The following is a 17863-nucleotide window of genomic DNA, read 5'->3' as shown; positions in this document are numbered from 1 at the left end:
AAGGGGAAGTGTAATTTCCAAACAGTAAGGGGGAACTGTAATAAACATAAATCTCAGGGGGGTGTCAATGTAATTTATCCATATTTTTAAATGACAAATATGCATATAAGTGACATATGTCATACTTTAAAATAATAAATTTGCTCAACTTGTTAAGTTAACCACAACAAATTCAGTGATAATTTTTTATTAAAAATATTAACAATATTATCAATTACACTAAATTGACATAAAATTAAAAATTACAAGTTACAAGTGATTCAATAAAAAATATAAGGACCAAATATTTACTTTTTAATTTAAGATAAGTTTTTTTCCCTTCAATGTTATACAACAAAGTAAATAAGGAAACTGAAGAAACAAACCAAATTTGATACAGCAAAATCTGCATACCAGATTGACATAGAGACAGAGAAGGAAGTCCAAAAATTCTGAAATTGGTGAAGTAATTTTGATTTTGGCGGGTTAAAGAGGCGGGAGCCAAATCATGAAGCAAGGGTTTATCAAATGCCATCCTTATCTACCATCTACACCACAAATTTCCTGTGTTTTCATCTTCTACGATCAGAGTTCATTAGGTATTCTTTCTCTCTTTCTCATTCTCATCAAACACACATAATACCTCTAGCTTTCGTACTTATTTATGATCTTCTTGTTTTAGCCATATAACTTGATACAATCAGAAAATCTAATTTTGTAACTCATGAATTTATTAATTTTCATCTTTTAATATAAAAGGTTAGTTGTAATTTACTATTATTGTTTTTATGTTGTGATTGTATATAATGTCTTGCAAGTGTTTGTTTAAATGCTTCAGTGGGATTATTATATAGAACTTTCTTCCAGATTGTTGTGGTAGTGGTGTTCTTGCAATTATGAATTAGTGTTGTTTTCTTTTCACTTTTTTATTTTTATTTTTATTTGTCTTGCTTTAAACTGATAAGAGAACAATATACTCCATTTTTCATGAACATTTTTTGTGATGGTACAATTTTTAGGCTTGGGCTGTCGGCTTGTACAACTTTGTATGTGGGTCCTTTGGAAATCTAGGTTCATTGAATTGTAATCTCAAGACATTGTGCTGACCCAAGGGCATGCTCGTTGTGTCTTTGGGCTTGATGAGTGGGTTGTTTTCTGCTATAATAGGTTTGAATGAACTGAAATAAGCTGTGAAATCCACTTTGCTGGACCAAACTGTAGGGAACAGAGAGAGAGAGAGCTCAGTTTCAGATCACTACTTGTCCTAAAAGTTTAGCTCACGTGCAACCATGTCTTACATGTAGAGATGCAAATATCCATACAGAGAGGAAAGAATGCAAATGAAAGAAGAAAAAAATGCAAATGGGAACCAAATGCAAATAGAGAGACGTGAACCCAAGACCTCAACTAACCTGAGCTTTGATTCCATATTAGATCACCATTTGTCACAAAAGTTAAGCTGTTAGGGAACGAGACCAGCAGTATATATGAACCTTTCGAACTCTTAAATCCCGCATGAGTAATAATACACTGGTTTTTACTAAAAATCGTTGATTGAAGGAAAAACTAATGTAAATTAGTCGAGATGGGGGCTGTTATACAATTGGAGTTATTGGTGGAGAGTGGTAGTGTAGTGTGGTTGCAAAGAAGAAAATTGAATGTTAGAGCTACATTTGGGCTTAAAAGAGAGGCTTGGAAGCTAGCTAGGGTGGAAAGTAAATGCAGAGAAGGAATTAAAGCCTTTAGGTATGCTTAGGAGTAAATATAGCTGGTTTTAGCATCTAGTTTTTGTGTAACTTTTGTTTTTTTTCCACTAACATGCCTTAATGGAGGAGAGGAGCTCTCTTTATATAAAAAAAAGAGTAAATCTGTGAAGTCAGATGTCCAGAATGCTTTAAAGGTGTAGATGGACAGTGAAAATAGCAGAAAAGATGGTTGCTATGAGTGGAAAGATGGATTTTACCCTTTTCTTTTTTGTAGGTTTCAATTGTGACAATGACTACTGTAGACAACCCATTTTGACCAGTCCTAGGACTTCGGCATCCCCGGGTGTTTTCCAATGATGAAACAGTGACATTTCTAATACAACGATGCTCTTAAAACTTCAACAGACTCTGAATTAATATTAAAAAATAAACCTGAGTTTTTAACATGTTTTTAACTTTAACAAAAATATTATTTTCAAAATTAAGTTAGATGACCATTCATGCATTTAACTAATTTTTAATTGCCAATTTTTTTATGAACATTTGAAATTAAGTATTTTTCAATAAAAGTGCAATTTAAAATTGATTTAATGCATGAGAGTGGGCAAAATAAGTCAAAATAATTTTTGTAGCTCCAATAAAGTGGGGCCTGCACACTGCTAGTGTGTGGCTGCAAGTTGGGATTGCAGCTAACCTGCAAAAAGTATTCAAGACACTGTTCATAGTGCTTAGAACAGCCACCCAACAGCCTCTAAACACTTGTGTTTTCATTCCCAAAATTCTACCTTTTTACAAACTCTTAAACTCCTATAATTTTACTTTTTGCAGCCACAAAACCCCACTAAATCCAGCTCTATAAACCTGTGTTTGCTGCTACCAGTATATTTATCCCGGCTCACTACTTCTAGAAATGTACTCTTTACTCGTCCTATATAACAGTGGTGTATGAACTAGCTTAGCAGTGTCATCTTTTCCATTAGGAGCAAATACATTATAGAATTCATTTCTCTGAAAGGAACTTCTGTCCAGCTTAGCAGTAATTTTGATGATTTTTCCATTAGGTGGCCCCTAAGTTCCTAGCACTCAAATGGAATGTGGAGGGAACAATGCAGTGCTTATGATGCCATGATGTGGTAGCTGACATCCATATCCATGATGTGAAATAGAGTTGAAGATCTAATTGTACTAACCTTAAGATTAAGCTTAATATGTCCGAGGGTGAACTTGATGCTATTGTCGAATCTTGGAATCTGAATAGTTGGAATCTGAATAGTAGATGGTATACTTCGCCTAGGAATTCTAGCTGTGATCAGAGTTCTCAGTGGAGTTTAACTGAGCAAGGAATGTGGACATCATTGATCTGAGCTGATAAATATAGAGCATGTCTGTGATACCTTCCTTCAAACTTTGATATTCCTCCACCACCTTATTGGCTATCAAACTTACGTCCAAGACCTGACACACCTCAACAAAGGCCCCCAGAGTAGGGGAAATGTTATCCCCTAAAAACTAATCTTAACCTAAGTTTTACACTATTAGACATGCCTAGAGATGAAAATGTTTTCATGTATCATCATGTTATAAGCATTCAATCCAAGAGTGGACGAGTACTTGTTTTTCATTGATTATGAACTTCGCCAAAAAGAGAGTTTTCAATAATAACAAAATTTAAACCATATCATACAAATGCAGGCAACAACCATCTCTGAATTTGCATTGATAATAATGTTATTACAGAACTTAAGAAATCAATAGTGCAAACACAATATTGCAATAGTAAACTAAGTCATTCCAACTTTGACTTGTGCCATAAGCTGAATGCAATTATCAAATTCTGTGCTACCACAACTTAGAATATTTTGATCCCTTTACCGGGAAAAAAGGTGGGAAGACTTTTGTTGGTGTTTTTTTTTTAAACTTTTCCTGGGATTGAAAAAAGGCCTAAATTTTTTATTTTATTTTATTTTGTTGTGAAGGGAGACATGGACGACAACCTAGATTTTGGATGGTTTTGGCAAATCAAAGCCTGCTTACTATCAACTTTTCTAAACAAAGTTTCCTTTTAAAATCTTTACTATAATCATGTTTTATGATTTCACTAAGTATTAAAAAGTGGAATAAATTAAAGAGAGGCACATAAATGAAGTATTGGGTATTTGATTAGACCAAGAATTGAATTTCATTCAAGATAGGTGCATCTACCAGTGGATACAATCAAATTTAACAAAGATGCATCTAGCAATGGATGCAATCAGAATTCAAAATACTTCACCAAAGGGAAGAGAAAAAAAAAAAAAAAACTAAAAAAACTAAATAATAGATAATAATAAAAACTATAGCAACACTACATTAGGTAAGGGTTATTAGAGCATGCATAATAAGATATATCTTTGTATTTATCTCCCAGATGCTGCTAAACTGAGGTTTAGAACCTTCTAAAAGATGCCAAGCAAAGAGAGAACTTTGGCTATTGAAAAAATAAAATAAATCACTGATGTACATAGGGCATTTGTTCTGTACGACAGTGATCTATAAACTACAAAAGCCATGAATATAGATCAATAAAACAAAAAATTAAAGGAAATAAAATGCATAAAAAAGGGAAAGGAGGAGGCCCACTAGCCATGGGGGATGGCGGCGCCGGTGGGGGTGTCGAGAATATTTCCCTCCAAAAGAAAACCAAACAGCAAGTCAACTATCATTCAATATTCATCAAACAAAGCAATTAAATATAAGTTTGGGAAATTAAATCGTTGTGTTAAACCTATACTCGAGCCACAAATGACCCAACAAAACCATATGCACCTTACAAAACTAAATCATAAACGAAGTCAAGAAATTGATCTGGGTTCAGTCTAATCATCAACAAAGCCATGCTCTTCTTCTTGAATCTCTTCCCCACACAGTCGCCCCTCCACACATGCATGAATTTCACCACTCCGGAAAAAACCTAAGAGATCCAAAATATCAAGAATCAAATTGTAGATATACCCATGTTAAATTAATACATATTACTTCCTCCAATTTTTATTATCATTATTTTTTTTTAAAGTTAAAAATTGAAGTCTACAATAGGTTTGTACTGGTCACTTGAGTGCAGATCCTCTCCCTTTGCATTACTCTGCACAACCGCATCTCAAAAACAATTAGAATCAACTGAATCATCTAGTGGGTCAATTTGATTACATTGAAGCGTTGTAAGGAAATATTGATTGAATTTTTCTTTTATTACAAAAAAGAAAAGACATTTAAAGACACTCCAAAATTGCCCAGAAAACCAAAAAGCTTTCTCTGACAATAGGAGGCTAAAAAATATATCCTACGCAACGTTCTAGAAAAGGAAACTCTCACAACCAGAGAGCGTAGGAATTAAGCAAACAAAACAATAACTCTCACAACTCTAGAGGCTATTTTTAGTGGTTTTTTAAATTTTTTTACAAAAAAAGCATGTAAAATAGTAGAAAGAATGGGTTGACTTTTTGAAGTGAATTTTTGATTTTTTTGTGTTGTTCCCTAACAACACCTAAGTAGCCTTTAAAATTTACCAAGGTTGGCACCACAACTATCCACAAGTACAAGGTTTTAAATGGCCAAGTGAATACACATTTACAATTTGAGAGAAATATTTTTGCAATTTTTTTTGGAGATGTTGATGTACCTGCGGAGCAGCAACCAATCACGAGGCCTTGAAAATGTTTAGGAGTTTTGGTGATTTTAACAAGTATCCATCCAAGTGCTGAACCAATAATAAATGTGAGGAGGATATTCAGAGGCATGAACCACATACACATTAAACCCAAAAATTAAATAGCAAAATAAAGAGGAATTTTTTTTTAAAAAAAAAAAAGAAGAAGAAGAAGAAGAAGAAGGTAAATAGAGAATATACTCACAAAGAAACTATATCGGTTGCTTTGATTGTACTGGACAGATTGCTAACAATAAGTGCAGGGGTGAACACATAGAATACCAGCTGTTCACAATCATGAAGTAATCGGATTAAAAAACCAAATTTTTGAATCAATCCTAGCTTCAATAGCAACAACATGTGCTATTGAAGCTAATTTACTGGTTACTAATTAGATGTAATCGGTATGGAACCTTGACGTCATTTTCTGACACTGTTATATAGAATGAATTGCTATTGAAATAATGTACAATGCTTTCTTCACATTCCCAATGCTCCACTACCATATGATTGCTATTGAAATAATGATATTGCATTGACTTTGTAATACTTAAATTCTTTTACATGTTTTCTCTTGACATGAGTTGGCTTATAGTCATGCACCAATATATTATTAGAGTTATGTTGTACATTGTTGTTAGTGTCTTATAGTTCTTGCAAAATAAAGTTTAGTTGTTTTTGTCAATCATAACTTACAAATACTTGTTATTGATATATTCATTTTTTAATGTTCTAGAAACACTTTGGACACTTGTTTAATCGAGATTGTTTACTTATAGATAAGACATGGATGTATCGATCAAGATTAAGTGATGCATACCAGAAAGGAGTTGACATGTTTCTCGATTTTACATTTACTAATGCAAGTTATGAGGATAAGATCATATGTCCATGCATCAAGTGTGGACTTACACTTCCCGTCACTCGATCAGTTGCATATGATCACTTAGTATGTGATGGCTTCACAAAGGGTTACACTTAATGGGTTTTACATGGTGAAGCATCATCTGTTGCTACAACAGGTCTTGATACGCACATGCAGAATAGGCCACAATTAAATATTGATACACATGGATTAGTACACGAGGCATTTGGAATCTCAAATGACGATGATAGAGTCGATGGAGACAACCCTGAAGATTTGGAAGATAAACCAAATCCACAAGCAGAGAAGTTCTACAAGTTGATACATGATGGACAAAAGGAGCTTTATCCACAATGTAGGAATTTTACAAAGCTCTCATTCATCCTTCAGTTATTTCATATCAAGAATTTAGGCGGATGGAGTAATAAATCGTTCACCATGTTATTAGAGTTATTGAAGGAGGCATTCCTAGAGGGTGTAACACTGCCTAATGCTGTTTATGAAGTTGAGCAGATAGTCATGGAGTTAGGACTTAGTTATGAGAAGATTCATGCATGTCCCAATGATTACATGTTGTATAGGAATGAGCACAAAAATGATTCTGAATGTTATGTTTGCCATACATCTAGGTATGTAACAGAACAAAATGATTTAGGCAACGAGGCATCCTCTAAAAAAGGCAGCTATAAAACACCTTCTAAGGTTCTACATTACTTTCCTTTGATACCAAGGCTACAAAGGTTATTCATGTCATCCAAAATAGTATCATCTATGAAGTGGCATAAAGAAGGTCGCACCAATGATGGTTGTATGAGACATCCTGTCGATTCTCCCAGCTTGCATGACTTTTGACCACCTACATCCTGATTTCGCAGCAGATTGCAGAAATGTCAGACTTGGGTTGGCGTGTGATGGTGTGAACCCTTTCAGAACATTGAGCAGCACGTATAGCACCTGGCCTGTAATTCTTATATCGTATAATTTGCCTCCATGGATGTGTATGAAACAGACCAATTTTCTATTATCATTGATTATCCCTGGTCGTAATGCACCTGGAAATAATATTGATGTGTATTTGGAACCTTTAATAGATGAATTAAAGGAATTATGGGTGGATGGAGTAGAGACATATGATGCATCAATTAAACAAAATTTCCAATTGCGTGCAGCATTAATGTGGACTATCAGCGACTTCCCTACTTATGCTTATTTGTCAGGGTGGAGTACTAAGGGGAAGTATGCATGCCCTTCATGCCACAAAGACACATGCTTCCAGTGGTTGAAGCATGGCCGAAAACATTGTTACATGGGTCATCGTCGATTCTTAGACAAACATCATGCATTTCGAGATGATGAGCGATCTTTTGATGGTACTAAAGAAAAAAGAATTGGACCCAATCCTTTAACTGGTTCTATGGTATTGGATATGTTACATGGCTTCAATATCACTTATGGAAAGATGAGTACTAATCCAGAATTACCATATAATTGGAAGAAAAGAAGCATATTCTCTGAATTACCATATTGGAAGGATAATCTAGTGCGTCACAATCTTGATGTGATGCACATTGAGAAAAATTTATGTGAGAGCTTGCTTGGAACACTACTGAATTTAGAGGGGAAGACAAAGGATAATCTAAATGTATGTCTTGACTTGAAACTTCAAGGTATAAGGCCTGAACTCCATTCAAAAGAAAATACAGCAAATAAAACCATCTTGCCTCTTTCTTGTTTCTCATTAAAGAAACAAGAAAAAGATGTTTTTTGTAAATTTTTGAAGACTGTTAAAGTTCCTGATGGTTATGCAGCGAATATTTCACGATGCATCGACTTAAAGCAACGTAGAATCTTTGGACTTAAAAGTCATGATTGCCATATTTTGATGCAACAATTACTCCCTTTAGCAATTCGAGGAATGTTGAGTTCACATGTAACTTCACCTTTGATTGAGTTGAGTAATTTCTTTCGAGAGTTATGTTCTAAAGTTGGTTTGGCACAAGACTTTATGCATCTTGAAAGGCAAATTCCGATAACACTTTGAAAGTTTGAAAAAATATTTCCCCCTAACTTTTTTGACATTATGGTGCATTTGGTGGTTCACTTAGCATCTGAGGCTAGATTAGCAGGACCTGTGCATTATCGTTGGATGTATTCTGTTGAGAGGTAAAGTTTATATTAAATTACATATTTCTTTACCATCGTTATTATATTTTACTTTTGTTATTATCAAACATCATTCAAAATTTTGTTTTTTGAACTTACCAAAACATAGGTACTTGAGTAGATTAAAGTCATATGTGCGAATTAGAAGTCGACCGGAGGGTAGTATGGCAAAAGGATACCTTGCAAATGAATGCTTGACATTTTTCTCGAGGTATATAGAAGGTGTTGAGACATGATTCAACTGGATGTCTCGAAATTATGATGAGGGGGGTAATGGTACCGAAAGATTATCTATTTTCTCAATGCCTGGCCGACCATTAGGTAAGGGCGTGATAGACACAATGGATGATGGCACAAAAGAAAAGGCACATCGATATGTGCTATTTAATTGTGAGACAGTCAACAAATTTATTGAGTAAGACACTCGACATCTGTAATCAATTTCATTATTATTATTATTATTATTATTATTATTATTATTATTATTATTATTATTTTGCATACTTTTGCCACACCCTTACAAATCTTTTATATGGCATACAGATAACACCGTAGACTTGTTTCCATACAAAATCCACGTCTTCGTGAAATGGCCATTGATCGCATTCATGGTGAAACATTTCCAACATGGTTTGATAAACATGTAAGCAGTGTTTTGAAGTTCCTTAAAATTCGATTTGATATTAACTTCAATTTCATTCCACACTTACAAAAATTATGTCGTCAATTGTTTGAAAACAGGTTGAGGAATTGCATAATGCAGGGGATAGTCAAATAACTGAAGAGCTTAGATGTTTGGCTCATGGTCCAAATAGAATTTTCACAAAATATAAGCGATACTTGATAAATGGTTTTAGGTTCCATACTAAGGAGATTGAGCGAAAGAGAAAAACTCAAAATAGTGGGATTATTGTCACGGCAAAAACACGAAGCTTTGCAAGTGGTAAAGATGGAAATCCGGTCTCTGGAGATGTTACATTTTATGGCGTGTTAACAGATATAATTGAGTTAGATTATTTGTTTGGGAAGAGGGTCGTGTTATTTAAAGGTGAATGGGTGTCACAATCAGGGAAAAGACAAGATAAAAATTGCACACTAGTCAATTTTGCACGATTAATGAAAGATGTTGAGCCTTTTGTGTTGGCTTCTCAAGCAGAACAGGTAATGTATGTAGAAGACTTGAAACACAAAGATTGGCAAGTTGCTATCAAGATAAATCCGAGAGATTTTTATGATATGAATGCGGGGTCTTCTGTGGACAATGTGGAGGCATACTTGCAGAGTGTTGTATGTAATACACAAAGTGGTGATGGGGACAATAATTTTGATTTGGTTCGGACAGACATGTCTGCTGCAATTGTAGATGCACCACTTTCTCAGGTGTTGTGAGACAACAATGTTCATGATGATGGAGATGATGATGGAGATGAGGAAGAATTAGATCTTATGTGACTGTTAAACTTATTGAACATTGCTAGTTATTTATATTTGAAAACAATTCTATAGTTTCATTTTGTTCTCTTTCTTTATCATTGTTTTTGTTAATTTAATTGATTGTTTGAAGAATGAATAATGCGTTTTTAATTTAACAATGTGATTTGCATATGTGGCTACAAAATATTTATTCACTATATGTTACATTTAGTCACTACCAAGATAGCAACGCAATAAAGGGGAATTCACAAATTTTTTTTTTTTTTGGTTAATTTTCTTCAAGTATTTTGTTCATTTGCAAATAATTTATTTGGATCATTCTAAGTTTACAATTTGATTTGTCTATTTTACTTGAATCATACTAGGATTCATCTATAAAGCAAAAGGCCTATGGACCCATATCTTCAGTTTCGCACAGGCAATGTTGGTGAGTTTAGTGAGTCAGCTCCATCTGAAATACAACCAAATTCTAGTCAACCTAATGATAATGCAGGTATGGAAGTTCAAAGCTTATAAAAATGTTATTATTTCTTCATATATAATTTATTATTAGTATTATTATTTATTTATTTATTATAACTAGATGGTGTTAGTGGACAAAAGAAAACTAGAGGTCCCACGCAAATGCGTAATATTTGGGGTACTCGTGATGATGAGCGCCTAACAGTCAATTGGAACAAACTTGGCCAACCTGATGACAAATTGGCAACAAAGTCATCATCGTTCATTGGAACTATTGTGCGTGATGGGAAAAATGCACCACTCACTTACAAGAATTGGTACAAAGTCCCAGAACATTACAAAGATCACATATGGGCACTTCTACAGGTAAATGACACAATATTGTGCGAAAGATGATCACATGTGAAAAATAGTAAACATGAGTAATGTGATTAAAACAACACTCTTTATAATTTTGTTTATTTTTAATTTTTTATGTGGGAAGATTAATTTTTTATTATTGTATTCTTCTCTCTCTCTCTCTCTCTCTCTCTCTCTTTCTCTCTCTTTTCAGTCAAAGTTTGATCTCCCAAGTCATGCTAGGAAGTGGGTTATGAAGTGCTCTGGTAAGAACTTAAAAGACTGGAAGCCAAACATAAAGAAAAATTATTATAAGAACCACTTGAGTTTTGATGAACAAAAGCATTATAAAGATAGTAGAGTATATGCTGATCAGTGGGAACACCTTATTAAGTATTGGGCCATCGAAGAAGTAAAGGTATACTCGATCTGATCATTATATGTTATTTTACTTGTTGTAGTTTGGACACCATTAATTTATGCATTTGTAATTTTAGGTACAAAGTGATAAAAACAAAGCAAGTCGTGCAGAGCGAAAGTATAATCATACTACTGGAACAAAAAATTTTCCACGTGTTCGAAAGGAGTAGGTTAATTCATCTTTTCATGTTGTATATTTAATATGATAAGGTATACATAATGTGACATAATGATATAATTTATATTTTGGAATATATTATTTTGTAGAAAAATAAGTTGGGACACTCTCCAACTCGTGCTCACATGTTTAAAGTATGTTATACAAAGGAGACAGGAACCCCTGAGGCAACGAAAGCAATGATAGTATGTACCAAATAATTATGTCCATTTGAACTTGTAGATTAGTTAAAATTTCCACATTATAGTATTGAGTTATTGAAATGTATATATTAAATTATGTTTTTTGCAACCTTATAGGATGAAATGAATGAGAGGACAACCTTAAATGCAAATTTATCAAATAAGGGCCCAAATGATGCATTTGGACAAGTGATGGGTAAAGAAAAACATGGACGAGTTCGCATGTATGGATTAGGTGTCTCCCCATCTAATTTATGGAGAGATACATCTGGTCATTATGCAAACCAAGACACAATAATGAATGTTATGGAAGGTGAAAATTCGGAGCTAAGGTCCAAAGTTTCCCATGTTCAGCATACTCCGAATAACTTGACAAACACATCTAATCAGGTAATTTTTTTAATAGAATTTATAAGTTATTAATGTTTTCCTACACTTATATATGCATACATATGTCTATGTGTGTGTTTGTAAAATTAAATAGTTCAAATTTGGTTAGGCCACAACAACTTCTACTGCTCTCGACATAGCAGCTCGACATCAAGCATGGTCTTTGTCATCGATACAAGATGCTTCTCTTACTCAGGTACCTACTAAGAGCTAATCATATATATCACATTATTTCCAACTTTATTTTAGAATACCATGCAACACTTATTTTACAATTAACCAAGGAATGAATATTGCGGACATAAATTTCATTATTTAAATCTAGACAATATGTGCTACATAGTTTAAATCATGACATGACAAAGTTTGTGCTATTTTTTTTTTAAAAATTAATTTAATTTTCTTCTAAAGCTTTAACAAGACATCTCTCCATCATTTATTACCGCATGGCCTCTTTTTGATTCTCTCAAAATATTGCTTGAAAGTAATTAGTTGATTGTCATTTTTCACAATTACATTTGATTTACATCGTTGAGGTTAGGTGATCCTGATATTGATAATGGACATGGTTTTGATTGTCGTTGATTGATGCTTTTGGTTGTTATTGATTTTTGAATCTATTGTTTGATATGGTCTAAAGTTTTACGATTGTTACTTTTATATAATTTGTTGTAGTGTAGTGAACCAATTAAGTGATTAAAGCATTTGGCTTGCTTATCTACTATAGAAATCCATATCACTTTCAGTTGTGATCTTCTTCACTCTAGCACTTTGTACTAGTTTTTTTGAAAAATTATTTATTAATTTTAAATATACAATTACTTAAGTAGTTAAATCTTGATTTGCAGGTGGGAGATATAGTTGTTCTAAAAAGTATCATTAGGCCAATAGAAACAGTTGCAATCGGAGTACTTAAAAGCACAGTCGCATCTAAAGAAGTAGAAGGGGAAGAACTAGGACCTGACTATTGGGAGGTACATGTTCAAGTGCCAATCAAACCTAATGAGAGCTTGATCCGATCATATGAACTTGTCAAAACAATTGGACAAGCTATTGGAGCTCATGTTGCTTGGCTTGCTCCATTTGTGGTATATTTCTTTCGTAAATACTAATTTTATTAACAAATTTATATTAACTTAATATAGATTCAATTACCTTCATATGTTTATCTTTTGGATGCAGATTTCACAAGTTATGGATGCTAGCCGAGAATATTTATACAAGTGAGGTTGAGAATTTGAGAACTAATTTTTATTTTGATAATTTTTCTCTCCGGAATATGCATATCACTATGGCTTTTCAGAACTTATGGTCGGAATAATTTTCTTCTAAATTGTTTTTGCTTTAACTTTGTTAGTGTGGTAGAATATTTAATAATTTTGGATTGAGATTTTAATGAATAATTGATTGTGAGTTTTTTTTTTTTTTTTTTTGATGTAATGATCTTATGGTGGTAATATTTGTTTATTATTATGAAAATATTACAGGATGAATGGATGTCAAATTAATATATGATGTGGCAATTAATATTTAATTTTTTATAAAATTGATTCAATTTTTATAGGTATTTACGCATGCATAATTGTAGCTTTTAAAAGTGTCAATGAAAAAAATATATAAGTGGCATTTTATAGTAGTGATAGTAGCTTTGCAAAGTGTCGCTAAAATAAGTTCCAATGGTACTTATATCTATTTAATGGCACAAATGAATTGGATTTAGTGGCATTTATGAAGGTGTTATAAATATCAATTGTGGCATAATAAGCGTCATTAAAAATCCATATCATGGCATTTTTTAGATTTCAAGTCTTCTTTAATGGCACTTGATAGCGTCACGAATAGTGCCTACCATGACATTAAAGTGTCATTGAAAGGTTTTAGTCTTGATGGCGTAATGACACTTGTAAGTGTCACTAACTCTTTTTTTAATGGCGCTTGATAGTGCCACAAATAATATCTACCATGACTTTAAAATGTCATTAAAAGTTTTTAGTCATAATGGTGCAGTGACACTTGCAAGTATCTACCGTGGCACCGATAGAAGTGGCACTTGTTCAAAATGCCACAAGACTAAAAAATGTCATTAGAAGAATAGTTTTGTGGCACTTTCAAATGTCACTAAACTAAGAAAATGTTGTAGTGTGAGATTTGCTTAAAATACAAATTGTCTCATGTGGTTTGAAAAATTACAAATACCTCCCTGTCAGAATTTTTTATTTAATAGAATTAATTGACAAAGTGAAATTTCTAACTGTTTACCTATACAATAATAAAATTATCAAAATTATTAATTGAAATAAAATTTTAACATTATTAAAAACTGTTAATTAACTTGATGATTTATTAATGAAAGGACCTATTTATTATGAAATTAGAAACCTTAAGGGGCATAATGTAATTTTTAAAATCACATGAGGTAATTTGTAATTTAAGTAAATCTCAGGAAGTGTGTTTGTAATTTATCCAAAAAAAAAAGAAAAAGATTTTTTTAAAAAACAGAAAAAAAGACAAATGGAGAAAACAAAAGTAAGAGAGGGTGACCACTTGGGTGACTTCTTGTAGTTGAACAGAAACTCCACCACAAATATATTATACCAAAAAAATAAAGGGAAAATTGGTCTAGGGTCCCTCTCTCACTTTTCGTAACGGAATAGATCCACAAAATTATTTTTTGATGTCTAAGGTCCCTAAACATATATCAGAGAAATTTGACTCTTTGTCTCTACTCTACTATCTCTCTCTCTCTTCTCCTCCTCTCCATCCACCTCTACGACCTCTTCCTCAACACCTTCTCCTCCGACTCCTCCCTCCGCGCTGCCCGGATCCGCGACCCGGCCTGCCTTTCCTTCTCCAATGGCGGAGGACGAGACCATCACCGGCTGGATCTGAATCCTCCGGGGATCTGATCGCGGCGATTCGAGCGATTGAGTCCGATCAGTCCTTGACTGCGTAAACCACGCATACATCAACCCAACAAACCCCATGCCCCAGCAGTCACCACCCCGAATCTCCGGCAGCAGCACCTACAAGTGAAGAGATAAAATACCAGAGCTGGCCACTCTTTCATCAAATGAGCCGAGGCCAGAGTACGAACTCGCAACAGAACAAAGAAACAATCCATTACAACCACGTTCAAGCCACGTCCTTGTTTATTTAACTTCAACGCAATAAGTGCTGGAAATGTAAAGCCCAGTGAGACTGCAGTAGTTATGAAGAAACCCAGAGAAATTTCACAAGGAGAGCTTGGAAAAGATGGGTTTGAACCCCGAAGTCCTCTTGGTGTGGTTTTGCATTGGAGCTTGGGGCCAGCTTTTAATTTATATATATATATATATGTTGCTATTGTTGTTTATTCACTCAATGGAGTGAACTGTTGATAACTTTTATCTTGCTTTTGAATCTAACCTGACAATAATCCCAGTCATAAACAAAATTGACCAACCAACTGCTAATCCAGATCATGTTAAAGCTGAGCTAAAATTAGAGAATTTCTCTGGACCAACCCAGAGAAATTTCAGTTCAAACCAGAGAATATCTGGACCAACCCAGAGAAATTTCAATTCAAAGCAGAGAAAGTTCAGTTCTAACCTGTGATGCAACTTTAATATTGATTAAGGTTACCTTCTTTTCTAACCATGCAGCCAGAGAAATTTTGAATTTCTCTGGAGAGATGGGTGATATTGCTTCGTCGGCATGTTAGCTGCTTAGATCATCCACCAACTGGTCTGTTCATATAAAGGAGGAAAGAGAAAATAAGAAAAACTAACAGCCCGCCAAGAATACATCCAACCATAATCAAGGTAATCTTTTTTGATGATTTTGGGTTATGTTTCTTTGGTGGCAAACTAGCCACAATCTTTTTTGGGGGATTAGGCCCAGCAAGGTTTCCATTATAGTTGCTTAATTTGAAGATCTCAGCTCCATTTAAAATGACGTTATAGTAGTGAGATTTTGTTTTCGTGTTTGGGTGTAGCTCTAGCCACAGGTCTTGCTTTTCCCCATTGTTTACTTTTGGAACCAAAACAACATAGTCTCGGTACACTGGAACTGCGTACCCGTTGCTCCAAGCAATAACATCAGCTTTAACTTCGGCTGTTTCATTGTTGATGAATATGTCAAACACCCTCTGGTTTACATTTTTCATCTACTGATTCACCTCGCAAAAATGCAACCGAACAAGGCAGAAGAAACCATAATCAATGGGGAAAAACCATCTCAGATTGTAAAGCACATTGACGTTGGAATGCAGCCCCATGGCTCTAGCTGTCTTGTAGACCATCTCAGGTGCAGTGTATAGCAAGGAAGTGAGTTGAGGTAGGGGAATTCTTATATTAAAAAAAAAAAGGGCAGAGAAATTTACAGTGGGAAGTTTAGGGAAGTCCAGAGAAATTTTGGAAAGTCCAGTTGTACCAATTTTCTCTGACTTGAATTTTCTCTGGACCAATTTTCTCTGGATTGATGTTGAGGGACCTTAGACATCATGAAAATATTTGATGTCATTTATACTATAAAATCATAATATCAGGAACCTTAAAAAAAATACCCCAAATATAAATAAATAAATAAATAAAATGAAAAAAATTTAAAGACCTATGTCAGGTGTGTCTAAATCAAAAATACTTTAAGATTAGATTATTTTCTTTCTTTCTTCTACTTTATGTTATTAATAGTAGCTAATTTGTGCAGTACACGAGCTAAACATATTTATTATAAAATAATTTTTTCTTATAAAACTTAGTTAAATTATTTATATTTTTGAATATATAAAATATTGAAAATAGTCATTAAATTAGAGAAAAAAAAAGTAACAATTTAAAATTTAAATAATAATTCTAATTGTTTATTTTAATAATATTAATTGTATCGTTCCATAAAAGTATTACTTAAATATACACATATACTAATTTTAAATAAATTATTTATGTGTATTTTAATACTTTTAGCTCTATTGTGTTATAAAAATGTAACTTACATAAATATATATATATATATATATATATTTCATAAAAATAAATATTTTTAATATTTAATTTTTTTTAAAAAGTAAAAAAAAAAGTTGAAGAAAACTAATTGGTAAAATATTTTAGTATGCATAATTCTATTAAGTTTTGTTTATAGGTAATTTAGATTAAGTGGAAATTTTTTAAATATTAAATTTTAGAAAGAATTTTGACAAGGGTATATTGATATGCAATTTTAATATAAAACAAGATGCGCTAAATAGGAGAGAGAAAAAACTTAAAGATAAACAATTCTTTTATTTATTTATTTATTTTGATAATCTTAGTCCTATCATTTTATAAAAATAGTATTTAAATCAACACATATAATAATTTTAAATAAATTATTTGTGTATATCTTAATAATTTTAGCTCTATCATATTATAAAAATATTAATTAATTAAATATGTAATAATTTAAAATTATATTAAATTATAACACAATAAAATAAATATTCATTTGATAATTTTAACCTTTCGTGCTTAAGAAATGTAACTTAAATAAATATATATAATAAATTTATATGATATTAAATTATAACTTGATATTAGAAATAATTGTTATAAGATTAAGAGATTCTAATTATTTGAGAAATTCAATATAATGAATATTATAAATAAGATAGACATAAAAATAAGAAATAATTTTAATATTTTATTTAAAAAAAGTGAAAAAAGTATAATAAAATTAATTGGTAAAATATTTTTAGTATGTATAATTCTATTAGGTTGTGTTTATAGGTAATTTTAGATTAAGTAGAAGTCTTTTAAATATTAAATTTTAAAATGAATTTGGTAAAAAGATATATTGATGTGGCTTTTTAATAAATACAAAAAAGAAAAAAAAATGTGCCACATAGAAGAGAGAAAAATTGAGAATAAACATTACTTTTAACAATGGGGAACTACATGCAGGTGGGATTTAGGTAAAAAAATTATAAACACATAGGAGGTGTAAGTGTGTCCACTACAAGAAATTGCACTTTTGGCGACTACTTTTGGCAACGATGTCAATTTTTCATAGCCAAAACTATATTTTTGGCGACGCAGTGATCAATTT

General features: G+C 32.6%; 2 protein-coding genes across 8 annotated transcripts; both read left to right on the top strand.

The window, feature by feature from the left end:
* The first annotated feature begins 301 nt into the window (after positions 1-301).
* On the top strand, positions 302-13230 carry LOC114303409 (uncharacterized). Of its 7 annotated transcripts, none has more exons than XM_082905392.1 (11): positions 347-578; positions 8942-9041; positions 9140-10325; positions 10416-10660; positions 10848-11051; positions 11131-11219; positions 11321-11416; positions 11531-11803; positions 11913-11999; positions 12652-12777; positions 12986-13230. In XM_082905392.1, the coding sequence occupies exons 7-11, from the start codon at positions 11357-11359 to the stop codon at positions 13028-13030; spliced, it is 591 nt and encodes a 196-aa protein (XP_082761518.1). In that variant the 5' UTR covers positions 347-578; positions 8942-9041; positions 9140-10325; positions 10416-10660; positions 10848-11051; positions 11131-11219; positions 11321-11356; the 3' UTR covers positions 13031-13230. The 7 variants fall into 7 exon arrangements, with proteins under 7 accessions (XP_082761517.1, XP_082761514.1, XP_082761518.1 ...); XM_082905389.1 differs by having other exon boundaries at positions 12652-12891; XM_082905391.1 differs by lacking the exon at positions 8942-9041 and having other exon boundaries at positions 302-578; positions 10198-10325; positions 12652-12891.
* On the top strand, positions 6150-8683 carry LOC145807372 (uncharacterized). Its single transcript, XM_082905386.1, has 2 exons — positions 6150-8398; positions 8508-8683. The coding sequence occupies exon 1, from the start codon at positions 7077-7079 to the stop codon at positions 8274-8276; it is 1200 nt and encodes a 399-aa protein (XP_082761512.1). The 5' UTR covers positions 6150-7076; the 3' UTR covers positions 8277-8398; positions 8508-8683.
* Positions 13231-17863: the final 4633 nt, after the last annotated feature.

The sequence above is a fragment of the Camellia sinensis genome, chromosome 14 (genome assembly GCF_055761805.1).
Source record: "Camellia sinensis isolate YWXY chromosome 14, ASM5576180v1, whole genome shotgun sequence".
Taxonomy (NCBI): domain Eukaryota; kingdom Viridiplantae; phylum Streptophyta; class Magnoliopsida; order Ericales; family Theaceae; genus Camellia; species Camellia sinensis.
Note: the sequence above shows the minus strand (reverse complement) of the source record. Positions and strands in the feature narration are given on the sequence as shown.

Coding starts and splice junctions, on each gene's coding strand:
- LOC145807372 (XM_082905386.1), top strand. CDS start 7,077: ATGACTTTTGACCACCTACATCCTGATTTCGCAGCAGATTGCAGAAAT.
- LOC114303409 (XM_082905388.1), top strand. CDS start 10,223: ATGGACCCATATCTTCAGTTTCGCACAGGCAATGTTGGTGAGTTTAGT. Junction 10,661..10,847: donor ACATATGGGCACTTCTACAG/GTAAATGACACA, acceptor CTCTCTTTTCAG/TCAAAGTTTGATCTCCCAAG. Junction 11,052..11,130: donor GGGCCATCGAAGAAGTAAAG/GTATACTCGATC, acceptor TTGTAATTTTAG/GTACAAAGTGATAAAAACAA.